This window comes from Cheilinus undulatus, linkage group 22, assembly GCF_018320785.1.
Source record: "Cheilinus undulatus linkage group 22, ASM1832078v1, whole genome shotgun sequence".
In the NCBI taxonomy this organism is placed as follows: domain Eukaryota; kingdom Metazoa; phylum Chordata; class Actinopteri; order Labriformes; family Labridae; genus Cheilinus; species Cheilinus undulatus.
This window is the reverse complement of record NC_054886.1, coordinates 3,668,965-3,683,974: the sequence shown is the minus strand read 5'-3', so window position 1 is coordinate 3,683,974 and position 15,010 is coordinate 3,668,965. Positions and strand designations below refer to the sequence as shown.

At 38.7% G+C, this 15,010-nt stretch overlaps 1 protein-coding gene and 1 gene segment (V, D, J or C); both read right to left on the bottom strand.

The window, feature by feature from the left end:
• Window positions 1–723: 723 nt before the first annotated feature.
• Window positions 724–1,987, bottom strand: LOC121504953. The gene is made up of 5 exons (XM_041780073.1): window positions 1,933–1,987; window positions 1,337–1,843; window positions 1,104–1,229; window positions 952–1,016; window positions 724–843 (listed from the first exon to the last, which is right to left on the bottom strand). Exons 1-5 carry the CDS (start codon window positions 1,985–1,987, stop codon window positions 724–726), a joined length of 873 nt encoding a protein of 290 aa, XP_041636007.1.
• Window positions 1,988–7,761: 5,774 nt separating this feature from the next.
• Window positions 7,762–8,992, bottom strand: LOC121505047. The segment is given in 4 exon segments: window positions 7,762–7,923; window positions 8,144–8,269; window positions 8,377–8,766; window positions 8,900–8,992. Coding segments are annotated over 4 exon segments (576 nt in total).
• Window positions 8,993–15,010: the final 6,018 nt, after the last annotated feature.

Below are 15,010 nucleotides of genomic sequence, written 5' to 3'. Positions count from 1 at the left end.
ACACATAAGCACAAATAAATACGAAACATTCACATAATTAAAATAATACATACACGATACATAAATTAAAGGCTTGCAGCTTAAAGAAGTAAAATATGCACTACAAAGGCAAGCACACGCCTATTACATCAACATAATTAAAACAATAATAACGGCATTATACAACAAAGAAAATAAAACTCTTTACCTCATGAGCCGCATTGAGGGGATCAAAAAAAAATAAACCTTCATGTCAGACTGCAGTAAAACATGACATACTGACATAGAAATATTGTTGATGTTGTTTTATTTATTTGTTTGAAAAGCAAAGAAATAACTACATTGCATCAAAACATAAAATCTATAAACTTTAAAATTGCCAAAAAATAGACGTTTTAGTTAAAATCAGTAACACACGCACACAGGGTGTAGTCCTCGATGTGAGCAGCCCTGAGCTCTGTTCCTGCATATCACTTCTGATCATTTCCTCCATTTTCTGCTCTATCCAACGTCTCAAAGAGGAAAAAATACCAAAACATACATCTATAATAATAACAATGTAAAAACAAAACCTGGGTTAAAAGAGTTCTTTGGTTTAAAATTCTCATGTTCACTATCAGATCATTTAAAATTCATTTACAAAAGCACAACTTAATCAGTGACATTTATTCACAAAGGTAACATTAAAAATCTGGTTCAACATCAGTTTAAAGTGACGTAGTAAAAGATGAACCATGGTGACTTCTACTGCCTCACACTGGAATACACACATTCATCTCTGGCTGTGTTTCTCTGTCTTCTTGATGTGTTGGGCATGTTAATGTTCAGAGCAGCATAACAGACGTCGTCTGTTCCTTTGTTACCCTAAAAAAGAAAATACATTCACGACTCAGTCACAAAATGGAGTTTCAAAAATTTTAACAGCATGTTAAAAATCCATAACCTATGTTTTGTATGGTACTTCAGCAGCACAGTTAAAGGAGCTAGTCTTACCTCCATGTTTGTTGTGGAGGGAGCTGAAAATCTTGCTTGTATCTCTGATGGTGAAACACAGAAATCACTCTTGAATTCAGAATGAAGACTTAGTGAAAACAGGAAGATACTAACAGTGTTAGTGATCATACCTTGAGATAAGAAGCAGATTCTTTTGTTCATCTTGTACAATAAGAAGGCCAGGACAACTATCAGGATAACTGCAGATATCAAAGCTCCACTCAGAGAATACACCAAGACACCAGAGCTCACCTCATCTGTGGGTACAGTCAGACAGAAGAAGCCGAGCTCAGAGCTTTATATCTGTGTTTAGTCTGATTAGAGAGTTCTCATGTGGGATCATGTTGACAATGAAGAAACTCACCTCCAAAGTCCAGCTTGGTCCCGTCTCCACATGAGACCACAGCGCAGTAGTAGGTCCCAGTGTGGACTGTACAGTTCAGAGTCACAGAGCCTCCTGGCTGGATGGTTTCAGACTCTGACTGATGGACCAGAGCTGGGACGCTCACACCTGAACCCTTCACACTGACTGTGATGGTTTCTACAACTTCTAAAACAGAGATATCTGAACCCATGCAGTAATATGTAGCTGAGTCTGACATCTGCAAATATGACATTTTTAAATTATTTTCACCGTTTTGAGTATCCATTGTGAAGCGTGGATCATCCTTAAACTCACCAAAAAAAATATTCAAAGTTCCATATTTTTTAAAAGAACAGATGGGCTTCAGTTTCTCTCCAAGAGTTTGCTTAAACCAGAACAACAACATGGAGCTATGACGGTCGACTGAAGATTGTAAAGTGATATTCTCTCCAGTTTCTCGTGTCTCATGACGAACAGAGGAAGAAGATTCCAGAGCAACTGTCTGAGCTGAAATCAGAATAAAGACAGAGACCATAATGTTTAAAACACTGAAGATAACACAGAGTGAATTAAAACAGAGTAACAACCTAACTCACCAGTTTGTCCTACGATCAAACACGTCAGGATGAAGACAAACGTTGGAGATGTCATGGTGCTCAGATCTTCCTGCTAAATGAAAGAAAACTGACAGTTTCTCTCTCTTCACAGACCACGCTGCGTCTGATTGGCTAACAAGAAATGAGACATGTAACGGAAGTATTCTGACATTCTCACGGTTCAGTGCTGTTTGTTGTGGTGGAGTGTTCCTATTTCTCTTTTCTCTTCATTTCAGATGCCTCAGCAGTTCACCAGTTAACATTCACCGCTTCAGCACTAGCACACACCAAAGAATGCTGGGTAATTTTTAGAACTCACATGCTGGGTTAAGGCTGCTGGGCCTTGTGCAGGCAGTAGACTTTTGGACATACTGGACTAGACTAGACTCCAGAGCAGTCATCCAGATGGAAAGTGATGAACGTGTCACCCTTATGCTGAGGTGAGCTTTGAGTAAATAGTGTTAAATAAAGGTAAGTGACTTAAACCTGGGCTAGAAAACTAAAGAAGATGCTAGGAATGACTGTGGAGCCTATGAGGTGCACCAAACAATAACACAGTCTCACACAATAACTGATTTTAAAGGATTTCTCTTTGTGTTTAGTGAAATGTTTTTTTCAAAGAAGCAATAACACAAAATCATCATGACACAAAATTATTCACAACAATTCTTGATACTTATTACCCGGGTAATTGAGGGAAAAAAAATAAACCAAAGTAGGCCTTTTTACTCAATGTGAGTCTTTTGTATTTAATGACTTTGATTTTCAGAATACGCGCTAGCACCACACTCCTACCACGCTCTTGATCGAGTCCATAATCTCTCTGTCTTCAGCATGCAATTTGATTCAGTTCGTCTCCATGGGTTTGTAGCTCGCCATCGACGTCTCCAACCGAATCCAGCGGTTATTCTCCAGTTCCAGATGGGTCCAGAAAACCTGACCTACAGTAGTAAGGTCAGAATTAAACTCAATGTCTTATCTCTAATGATGAAATAAAGCTAGCATAATATCATCAAATTATCTCTTGTTACCCTGAGTTATCAACATAATAACCATTACAGCTAATAGACTTTAGAAATGAAAAATGTTTACACAGTAACAATAGTTCCTTAAATCTATAGATTCATACTTATTAAATAACCAATAAATAGTGCCTTTTAAATCACTTTACCAGCAATACAATAAATAAATAATGCACTTTAAATCACTGTATCAGTAACAATAAATAATGCACTTTAAATCACTGTATCAGTAACAATAAATAATGCACTTTAAATCACTGTATCAGTAACAATAAATAATGCACTTTAAATCACTGTATCAGTAACAATAAATAATGCACTTTAAATCACTGTATCAGTAACAATAAATAATGCACTTTAAATCACTGTATCAGTAACAATAAATAATGCACTTTAAATTGCTGTATCAACAATACAATAATTAAACTGAAGTTACATCATGAAGTTTAAACCAAATCTTTCCCTTTTTTGTGTGGTAAAAACCAGTAAATAGCCACACCAAATATGAAAATAAATGTATTTAAACTCTACACCAAGTAATGGTGATTTAAACTCATATTCATCACACACTAAAGCTATTATCTGCTTCAGGTATCACAGAATAAAGGGCTTTAAACATTAAATAAAGTTGCTCTTTAAGGCAACTAAAGCACAGTTAAGGCATTTAAACAAGACAACAATTTATTCAGTGCATGAATAACTGTGTTCAGCATTAAACACATGCGCTAATTCAGCACGTGACACACTATTAAAGGTACAATGTGTAGAATTTGGCTGCATTACGCCAAACAGAAACGGTGTACATGGGATATAATGTTTATATATCTATGTGAAGTATGTTAAAATAAGTGCACAATCATCCCCTTTAAACTTTCGTTTTCTTTTTACAAAATTAGAAAAAAGCTTTTAAAATTTACATTACCGCGGGTCGCCCCCACGGAGGCTGCCATATTGAACCGCCATGTTGTCTAGGGCAACGTTTTGGGGACAGAAAGAGCAAAACGCGATTTTTAAATACAAACCTGCCCGCTGGTCCTGAAAGCTACCTGGAAGGCAGGTGGAGAAGAAGACTGACCTATAATCTATAAAAATAATGGTTACAAATAGGAATGAATAAACCCTCACCTCGTCACTGCTGTAAATGATGTCCGGCTCACGATCCTTTTTGGTCTTCACAGGCTCTCGTCGCCTAGTGATGTGACGTTTTGGTAACAGATCGGCTCATTCTGAAATCTGGACGCTAGATGTCGCTAAAATACCAAATTCTACACATTGTCCCTTTAAGTTTCATTCAAGTTAGCGTTGCTAATGTCTGCTAGCTTTGCTAATGGCTGCCGCTAAATGAATGGAGTTTTGCTCAGGGGTATTAGCCGCGGCTAGCAGACCTAACATTAGCATCGCAAAATAATATAATCATAATATATCATAATATACACAGAGCTTAAGGTATTAGCAACCGCCGCTAGCGGAGCTAACGTTAGCATTTACTTCTGAAATGTTGGCATGATAAATGAAGCTCACCATGCATTTCTTCTTCTACAACGGAACAAGTCTTCAGTCCTCTTTTCTTCCAGAAGGTGGGTACGTTGCAGGAGATGGTTCAGACAGTTTTTGTTCACTTTTAAGCTGTTCTTGATGCTTCCAAACTTTTCTGTGCAGCTGACAGTGGCTGCTCGACGTCTGTGCAGTGGCTTCAAGAGGAAGTGCGCGTCATTGTCAAGCTAAGTTTGTACATGCTAGACAGGAAGTTGCACTGACGGCTGGACTAACCTGGGTTACAAACGCATGGTTGAGGGTGATGGTCTGAGTCTGGAGATATTTTTGAGGTGGAAACAGGTTGTTCTGGTCACACACTGGAGTTGGGATTGGAAGCACAGGGTGGAGTTCTTGATGATGACCAGGTTTCAGATCTCAGAGGACTGGCGGATGAGACTACCATCCACATTGTGAATCCAAATTCCCAACCCTCCTGAGCAGTGCTTAGGGGGCCTCAATGATGAGCTCTGTTTTGTTGCTGATCAGTTTGAGGTTGTTGGTTGACATCCAGGTTTTGGTTTCTTGTAGACCACTGACCAGTGAGTGTGGGGGTGAATGGTCCAGTGAATGAACCAGTGAGTGGTGTAGTGTGAAAATAAAGCTGTGTGTCATCAGCATAAGAACTCCAACTGAGACCATGTTTGTGGTTTATGTAACCAAGAGTGGAGTCTAGGACAGAGCCTTGAGGCTGGCCTTGGTTTACTGGGGCTGGAGGACAAAGGTGACAACTGTTTTCTGTTTGAGAGGTAGGACTGAGACCAGGAGAGAGCTGTTCTGGTAATGTCTAGGTGGTGGGATGGATGCTTGAGGAGGATGGTGTTGGAGATTGTGTCTGGAGTCTGCTGCTGTGAGGAGGTCATGAGGGATTTTGATGAGGGTGGTCTCTGTGTGGTGGTGTAGTCTGGATCCTGATCAGTGGGGTTTAGAGAACTGATGGTTGGACATGTGGTGATGAAGCTGAGCAGTGGCTGCTTTTTCTAAGATGTTGTAGGAGAGAGGAAGGTCAGAGGTGTACTAGCACTGACAAGGACTGTACTAATAGAGCTTCTTGATGGTTGATACCAGTGATATCAGTCACTTTCTTCATAATAAGGACTTCTAATGTAAAATCCATAAAAAAATAATTTCTCACATTAGTTAAAATTAGTTAGATCATGATTTAAAATGTAAATAGTTTACAGCCCTAATCTGGACCAATACTGAGCTAAAACTTTCTGATAAAAGGTTAAACACATAAATTCTTTTAGTATTTTAGAGAAATGGAGTAGGTCGGGTTTGGACTCATTTTCTGGTAAAGATGGTTCAAACAAAGACAAAATGACATCAGGATTAAATCTGCACACGTTTGAATTCTGACAAGTTTATTGGATCATTCAATAAAAAATCCATTCATGCAAAGATAAATGATAGAGTTAAACTCTGATAGCTATAAATGAATCATTGCAACAGTTTTCTGTAAAGCTTCTACAGTGTCAGTGATTTAGAACTTCTAAATATTGATGATTATATACAACTTGTGGTGACTGTGCACATTTTCAGTTTTATTTTGAAAATCTTCCAGAGATCTGTTTCCTGCCTCTTGTTGTTTGCTTCTGTCTTCACAGGGATTGGGCCCCTCCGTCACACTGTTTCACAGCACTCTCGCACCTGCTCACAATCATATCAATCACCACGTCCTCTTAAAGACCCTGTAAAGTGAAATCCAAAGTTTTTGTCTTAACACTCTAGAAATGTTGGAATATGGTTGCTGTAAACATGTGAAAACTCTGAGATCTACATGAGACTGAATTCTGGATTTAGGCCATTTCATCTCTTTCCTGGCTTGGTTTCATGTGGGCGGGGCCAATATGTGGGCTCACGATATCATGAGCCCACAGTAGAGAATGACCCCGCCCCTCTAACACTACAATATTGTGGAAGGAAGCTGTCACCTGGAGCAGGGACTTCTGGTTCATTTTGTGCAAAGTAATTCAGTCTTGTACTCTTGTACCGTTCTATAATGTTCATGTTTCATTGCAAAGTTATAGTTATGCATGTTTTGTTTATTGGTTCGTTTTTAGGGGAAAATATTTTTCCAAGTATGACACCATGAGTGAGGGGGTTAATGCTGCAGACTACCCGTGTCCTGAGTGGGCGTGGTTTCAGCTCATTCAACAGACACGCCCACACCATCCTGGAGCAGATTTTACTGACTCATTTTTCAGGATTTGAAGCTTCATTTTATAAACTTGGAGATGCTTTATTTGACTGAAATTTGACCTGGGGGTTCATAACACAGTGATCTATCATACTACAAACCTAAATACAGATTTATTTTTACTTTGCAGGGTCTTTAAGCTCTGCTGTGAGGATCTGAAGGCGTCAGATTATTCCGCTTCAACCGTGGTATCGGCCTCACGCTCTTTGATCAATCACAAGTTACCAGTGCTTATTTGTGAACCTTTGTCTAATCCTGCTTCTCCTCCGTCTCTTCCAGTGCCGCCAGTGCCTCAAGCCCAATCTCCGTAACGCTGCCGTACTCTCAATACGGTCACTCTCACTCACCTCCCGCTCAGGACCTTCAGCCTCTCATCACGGACTCTCTCACTCACCTCCTGCTCACGACCTCACAACCTCACCGATTCTCCCTCACTCCCTGGCCCCGGATCCCCCCCCTTCCTCCTCCTAATTCCAGCACAATAAACCTGTTAAACTGTTGCTCCTGCTTCCGGTCTGCTTCTGGGTTCCAATTTAAACAAACACCAATCATTACACAAATAAAATAGAAAACAAACATGTTTGATTCACAAAACTCATCTCACTAAAAATACAGTCAAACATCCAGTCAGACTAAAGTTAAAGACGACATTTAGACAGAGGAATATTGCTCATGTTTTTTTTTTTTTTTTATACACTTGAAAGGCAGAGAAAAATGCAATAAGTAACAATATTAATGTAAATTTTAAATAAAACCAGTTTTTATTTTATTTGTATTTAACATTAACACAGGCACAAAGCTGGTCTGGGACTCCTGGTTATTCTTGGGTGTTGTCCTCAAAGAGGGCTGCTTTAGTTTGAGACTGTTTAAAATAGAAGCAATAAAATACCAAAATTAAAAAAAATAAATAAAATAATGAAATATATTTTTCTAAATCCTCAGTAAAGAAAGACCTTTGATTTAAAAAATGTTGTTGTCTCTCCAATATACTAAATTCATTTACAAAGCTCAACACACTCAACAACGTAACTGATCTACCGAGGTCACATTGCTGAAAATGTTTTCAGTCCGACATCAGTTTAAAGTGACGTAGTAAAAGATGAACCATGGTGACTTCTACTGCCTCACACTGGAATACACACATTCATCTCTGGCTGTGTTTCTCTGTCTTCTTGATGTGTTGGGCATGTTAACGTTCACAGCGGCATAACAGACGTCGTCTACTCCTCTGTTAACCTAGAAAAATATATGCACCTATCACAAAATGGACCTTGAGAAACATATAAAAATGCAAAAAAAAAAAAAAAAAAAAAAAAGGTTTGGACCTCCATGTTTGTTGTGGAGGGAGCTGAAAATCTTGCTTTTATCTCTGATGGTGAAACACAGAAATCACTCTTGAATTCAGAATGAAGACTTAGTGAAAACAGGAAGATTATAACAGTGTTAGTGATCATACCTTGAGATAAGAAGCAGATTCTTTTGTTCATCTTGTACAATAAGAAGGCCAGGACAACTATCAGGATAACTGCAGATATCAAAGCTCCACTCAGAGAATACACCAAGACACCAGAGCTCACCTCATCTGTGGGTACAGTCAGACAGAAGAAGCCGAGCTCAGAGCTTTATATCTGTGTTTAGTCTGATTAGAGAGTTCTCATGTGGGATCATGTTGACAATGAAGAAACTCACCTCCAGAGTCCAGCTTGATCCTGTTTCCACCCTTCACACTGACTCTGGTGGTTTTTAAAATCTGCATATTGCCGTCATTGCTAATCATGCAGTGATAAATGGCTGAGTCTGATAGTTGCAGATCTGACATTAAGTCATTTTTACCCTTTTTTCCCTCCAGTGTGAAGCGTGTATTGTTCCTAAACTCTCCATGGAAACTCCTATTAGTTGCAGAGTTTTGGAAGGAGGAGATGAGCTTTAGGTTCTCCCCAAGAGTATGTTTGTACCAATAAACCCATGGAGAACGGTCATCTATGAAGACACACTTCAGAGTCAAATTCTCTCCAGTTTCTCGTATCTCATGGTGAACAGACGTAGATGAGTTCCCAAGATATGTCAAGGAAGTACGACCTATGAGGTGAGAGACAAAAGTACCATGACATTAAAATCAACAGATTTTACATTAAAAAAACTTCAAACAGAATGGATCTGTGAACATTCACTAGATTATAGATAAATACATAACAATGAAAACTCAACGCACCATTCGACCCCAGGACCAAACACGTCAGAATGAAGACAAACGCTGCAGATGTCATCGTGCTCAGATCTTTGTGCTGAATGGAAGAAAACTGACAGTTTCTCAGCTCTTGTCAGACCACACTGTGTTTGATTGGCTAACATGAAACAGACCACATATAGAGACATAGGAAACAGGATGATGTGCTCGCTGCTTTGGTGCTGATGTGTGCATGGGTGCGTCATTGTGGTGTTTCTCAGTTTTCTTAGAAACAGCCCCACTCTCTGTGGTGAAGGTGATAGAGTTCACCCATGGTCAGAGCTGGACTGGTTATTTGGCCTACTGGGTATCTTCCTGGTTGTACCTCCTTTGAGCTTGTAGGGTTGATTTTTAAATTTTTTCTTTTAAAAGGCAATTAGCAACACATATAATACCAGCAAGGCCCATTAGTTGTTTTCTTTATAATGACAGTTTGCTGACCCAATCACATCTGTTTTCACGGCTCCCCTTCCCTGTCTGTGTGCTCCATTCTCAGTCCAGCTTCATTATCCGTCCAGCTTCTCTCCCTCCTCATGATAAATCCCTCCTCCTAACATTGAGGGGTTCCTGATTGGTAGATATAAACCAGAAAGAGAAAAAAACTGGCACGTTGTTGCTTTAGCCACAGCTGCAGCAAGTTTGCTGGCTACCTGATGATGATAAATGGAGCGATGGCTTCACAAAAAAAGTGTTCCAGCTCAGACTTGGGTCAGCAGCAGCAGCAGGGGTCTCAAGGTCAGTCACCAGAAAGCCTAACAGCAGCTTCACCAGCTGAGAAACGTTAAGGCCCTGGGGCCGACACCGGGGCAACGAGGCTCCGTAAATATCAGCCCTGCTTTTTGAAATATGGCTTTTCATGCACGACCAAAAACAACACAGAATACCTGCAGTGTGTTTTCATGTTTACAAGCTCTCAGCAACATAAATGTTCAAAGTGAAACGTGGGCTGTTTATCTCCCCACTGTGTTTCATTCAGGCTTTAATTATGTGTTGATTGTTGTTTTCTTTAATTCAAAAGAAAAGTAAAGTTTGCGTTATTTGTTTACATGTTAACTGGCTTAACTACCAGCAATATGATGTGATGTAGCGACCATTGTCTGTCTGTTGGTCACGTTAAAGAGTTATTGTGATGCTGCTATGTGTTTTTTTGTAAATCCAAAGGCGATTTGCCAAAAATAAGACGTCAGGGCTCGACAGTGCAAGCGTTTCACTTGCATTTGCGCCTAAAAATAGGTGTGTGCGAACTGTAAAAAATATTTAGGGGCACATGTGTGCATAAAAAATCAGCCGAAGGAGAGATCCACGCAGGGGGGGCCTGACTTTGATCGTTTCTTTTTTCTCTGTCTTTCTGTATATCAGACTGGTTTGTGTATGACTAAAATGATCAAAGTATGTAGTATACAACGCTGTCTAAACATAAAGTTTACCTGGTCTTCACACCTTAGTAAATTAACCCTCAAGATATCCTTTTTTTGGAGATCAATGCCATCCATGATCAATTGTGTGTGCACAGTGTCGCTTGGTCTGCCCCCCCCCTCCCATTTCACAGAAACTCTGATTACGTCTCTCCTGTATTTTCACCTGCTGTTCTGCATCCTCTCTTGTCAAACGTCACCTTCTACAATTATTTAGTTTGTGAATTTATGATAAAACTCCGTAAAGTTGCCGCGCTCGGGGTCCAACATTAACGGTTGCCTCACCTGGTAGGTTAGGATACAGAAGTTGGCTATGAAGCCGTTTCTAGTGAGTTGCAAATGTGTGCCAGGAAAACAGAATCTGGCAAAAAGTTTGTCTACTTTTTCTCATCTATTCCTCTCTGTAAATGGTCATTTTGTAAAAAAGTAGACTACATAGGTTTTTACTGTTAACTCAAATTTTATTGAGTCTGTCTCTCTGAACACTGAACAAGATGTACGCCACCTTCAGTGAAAGTCAATGGTGGTAATTACTAAGTTAAAGCATTTTTCTCTGTTTCTTCCAAGACACATAAGTCCACACTGACCTTGATTTCATAATAGCCATTATTAACAAAATAAATCAACATAAAAATTTATGAAGGTATCAAAATTTACATTTTAATCCTATACAAAACATATGAACACAAGGTTTTTATGTGTTCACAGGTGTGCCCTGAACAACAGTTGAGTGTTTCTCTGTTATAGTCAAATTTTCAGAGTTTTTCAAAAATTTTAAACAACTGTAACAAAACATTTTATTTCACAACAAATAATAGAGTCTTTCTAGACACACATTATTAACATTTTTACAGTTCTTTCTTCTGAGCACATGTTCTTACAGGCTAAATGTTTTATCAGAAACAGTCAAACTTCATTTTGTAGAGCACACTTACAAGATGAACAAAGAACAAAGCTGAGGTTGCTCTCTGTTAATACTACTTCATCAGACATGTCTGACATAAAGGGCTAGGGCCCGAAATTTAAAGAGGCATCTGGCTGCAGTGGCGATGATGGTTTCTGCTGTCAAACATGATGGAGGAATCAGAGGAGCACAGGAACACATACAAACTTTTTAAAAGCCCTTTTTGCTTTATTTGTATGTTAGTTTTAACCAAAGTATTTAATCTGTAAGAAAATGTGAAGGATTCAAACAGAGTAACTTTTTCCCCTATGAGGATTACAAGACATGATACCATCATCTTTATGCAAAAATAAGTGATAATACACACATAAATGTACATGATTTTACCACTAAAGACACAAAAAAATTATCAGTATTTTTTATTTTTTTGTGAAAATACGTTACAGTCAGTGTCAGTTTTCAGTGAATTTTTACCGTTAATTTCGATCCTCAGCCGTTGTCATGGAAATCTATAAGCCGTTTTTTCTTTTCTTACTTTATTGCAATTATTGAAAAATACAAAATCTTGATGAGGAAATAGAGGCATCAGAAATAATTCAACTGGATAACAAAAATAGACAAGGCAACAAAAAAAAAAAAAAAAAAAAGAATAAATATCAAATATACGAGCTGTTGTTGCTAAACAGTTTAATTGTGAGACGGTGATGACTTCATTTCCCGTAGCTGGATTAGTGTCCAAAATCCTTTCTGTGTTTTGCAGTTTAGTCCACTATATAGTCCACTATATGCTTCTCACTATAGAGTGGATAGGGAGTAGGGAATGAATGTGTGGTTTCAGACACAGCCATGGCAATTTTACACAACAGCACAGCTACATGAACTAATAAGATCGAAAATCTACCAAGTCGTGCAATTTCGGATCAGGTAATATACGTCATCGCCCCACTGTAGAGGTTTGCTTGAGGTTTGTAGCCAGATCCTCTTGGAAATTTCACATGTGGTGATAATCTTCATTAAAAAGCCTTTGGAGCAGCTTCTGGTGTGCACATATTTTTCTGTTTTGCCCATTGTGAGCTGGTGCCATCATCTGTGGCTATACTTGCCCTGCCTAAATTAAACCCCGCCAGGAAATAGGTGAAAAATGTTCTGTCAAAATTCCAAATTCAGTTGCATGTAGATCTCAGTGTTTTCATGTTTACAGCAACCACATTCCAACATATCTAGTGTGTTAAGATGAAACTTTGGATTTCACTTTACAGGGATAACGCAGAAGTTAAAGTACTGATTTCAAAATGTGCTTAAAAACGTACAAGTACCAAACAACACTAAGTTACGGAAATCTGAGTAAATGTAATTGGCTACTTTCCACCCCTGGTAAAGTAACACTTAAGGCAAGGGAGAAAAAATGAGAACACAAGGCATCCCTTGTGGTGTTGGCAGAGGTGTTTACTTGAGGGGTATTTAATGCAGCGGCTTCATTATCACCACAGCATCAAAGTGCTGATCATACTCTTTACTGATTCGAGTCACCCAAAAGCTCTCTCAACTGTCATCTTTGCCCTGCTGAGCCGTGAGTTGAAGATCGTCTGTGCAGGCGATGCTCCACTTTTGTGGTATGGTTTCATTAACCATTGGAGGCGTGGGTATGCTGCATCACCTACCACGACAATTGGAACATCTACTCCCATAATGTGCTCTGTAATATTGGGAAATAGATCCCCCCGACCCCTCTGAAAAACACTAGAATTTCCAAAAACCCTTGTGTTGTGAACTCTTCCTGGCCAACCTACAGTAATGTCCCAAAACCTGAGCTGATGGTCAACCACACCCTGCAGAATGATGGAATAGAGTCCTTTACGGTTAAAGTCATCAGCAGGAGTGTCTGGTGGAGCTAATATTCCAGTGTACGTCCCATCAACGGCTCTGCCACACTGAGGGAATCCCCAACAGTCCTTGTAGCCCTGAATGATTACTTTGAATTCCTGTTCAGGGGGTGTCTTGATGTAGAGATGGAGCAACTTACTCACAATGACACAGGAAACATGATTAGATAATTGCACAAGCTGTTGACATGCCAGTACTAAACAAATGGGCGATGGTGCGATACTCCACATTTGTGGCCAGTTGCCACAGGCATAAAGCCACACGCTGTTCAACAGGTACTGGACTCCTGAAGCGGGTTGCATGTTTTTGCAAATGTGGCCTAAGGATGTCACACAGCTGTAGGAAAGATTTCCTCTTCATCCGAAAATTCTGAAGCCTTTCCTATTACAATACTTTAATTATTTAATGTATGAATCTATGCTAATGTTGTCTATTATATGTATGAATTGTTTTTAATGAGGCTTTCTTATATTTATTCATTATATTTATCTTCAATATTTATGAATTCTATGTTTATTCACTGTAATTAACTTTTGTAAATCATGGATAAATATATTACATTTATCTGCAATATTTATTTTACATATTAAATCTAGTCATGAATTCATCCATTTTTCTTGTGTTTGGTGTTTATTTGTAACATTTATTCATTCATTACATATATTGATAGTATTTATTGTAAGTATTTATTCACTTTAACAATGGTAATTTGTGTATGTAGTCATAACATTTATCTGCACTGTCTTGCATTTCTTCATTACATTTCATTGTTGTACCTTTCTGTATATTTCTACTTTAAACATTAACTTGAAATTACTCTGAATTCTTGTATTGCATTTATCTTTTTTTACAATGTGAAACAATTTTTTTTAGAAAATGTAAATTAATTTAACTTAAAATCGATGTTCCTGTGCTATACCCTACAAATCAATGAGATTTTATATTTGAAACCGAAGGAAAATGACGGTTTTTGTCCGTCAAATACATAACCATCCAAAGTTACGTTTAGCCAACAGCAGGTTATATAAGACTGACCTCATCACATATATGTAATGAGTATATATGCCTGTGTGCTGTGGTCACTTTGGAAGAAGGAAGAAGGTCGTTGCTGGCATCTCAAACAAAGAAAAAACATCCATAAGAGCAAGAAGGACTCCATTGCCGGTGCGAAACACAAAATAACCTAACTAGTTTAAATTCTCAGTAGGGGAGAGTGGGGTGGGTTGTGCCAGTTTTTACTCACAGTGACTTTAAAGTGAGGCCATGAAAGTAATGCCTCCAACTTAAGTACATACATATATTTCAGGATGTGGTGCATCCCTGGGAACAATAACTGTGGATCTGAAATAAACTGTTCAGGAAACATAGCTTTCAGAAAAAAAGTGGTCTTGTGGCACAACTTGCCCCCGGTGCGGGGTAAGTTGTGCCTTTGGGGAGAATACGTTGGGGTAAATTGTGCCAGTCATTATTTAAGTAAAACAAAACATTTTAATCTCATTAACTGTAACACTAAATTAAAGCAAGACAAATTCAATACTAAACTAGAATGGTCGTCTGAGGCGGCAGACCCACAGCTAAGCAGCGCCACCGAGGAACTGACGCTCCCATTGATTACTATGGTGTTCAAAATTCAAAGTCAGAGAAAAACCTAACAGGTGCGTGGATCATCACCAAAATCTAATTGAATCTTCCCTGTCACTATCCCAATATTCCCTGAAAGTTTGGCGAAGATCCGATTTTCCGTTGTCAAGTTATCCTGTACACATACAAACAAAGAAACGAACAAACAAAGATACGGAACCCTTTACATAACCCCCTACTGATTTCATCGGTGTGGGTAATTACTCTTTTAAGTTTTATTTAGATATCGTCACCCTATTACACTAATGACAT

What these genes read in the sequence shown, in the direction of transcription:
- LOC121504953 (XM_041780073.1), bottom strand. Translation starts at nt 1,987, where the DNA reads ATGACATCTCCAACGTTTGTCTTCATCCTGACGTGTTTGATCGTAGGA. An exon ending in AATCTGCTTCTTATCTCAAG is followed by an intron (nt 1,017 to 1,103) that starts GTATGATCACTA and finishes TTTCACCATCAG; the next exon opens with AGATACAAGCAAGATTTTCA. An exon ending in TAAGACTAGCTCCTTTAACT is followed by an intron (nt 844 to 951) that starts GTGCTGCTGAAG and finishes TTTCTTTTTTAG; the next exon opens with GGTAACAAAGGAACAGACGA.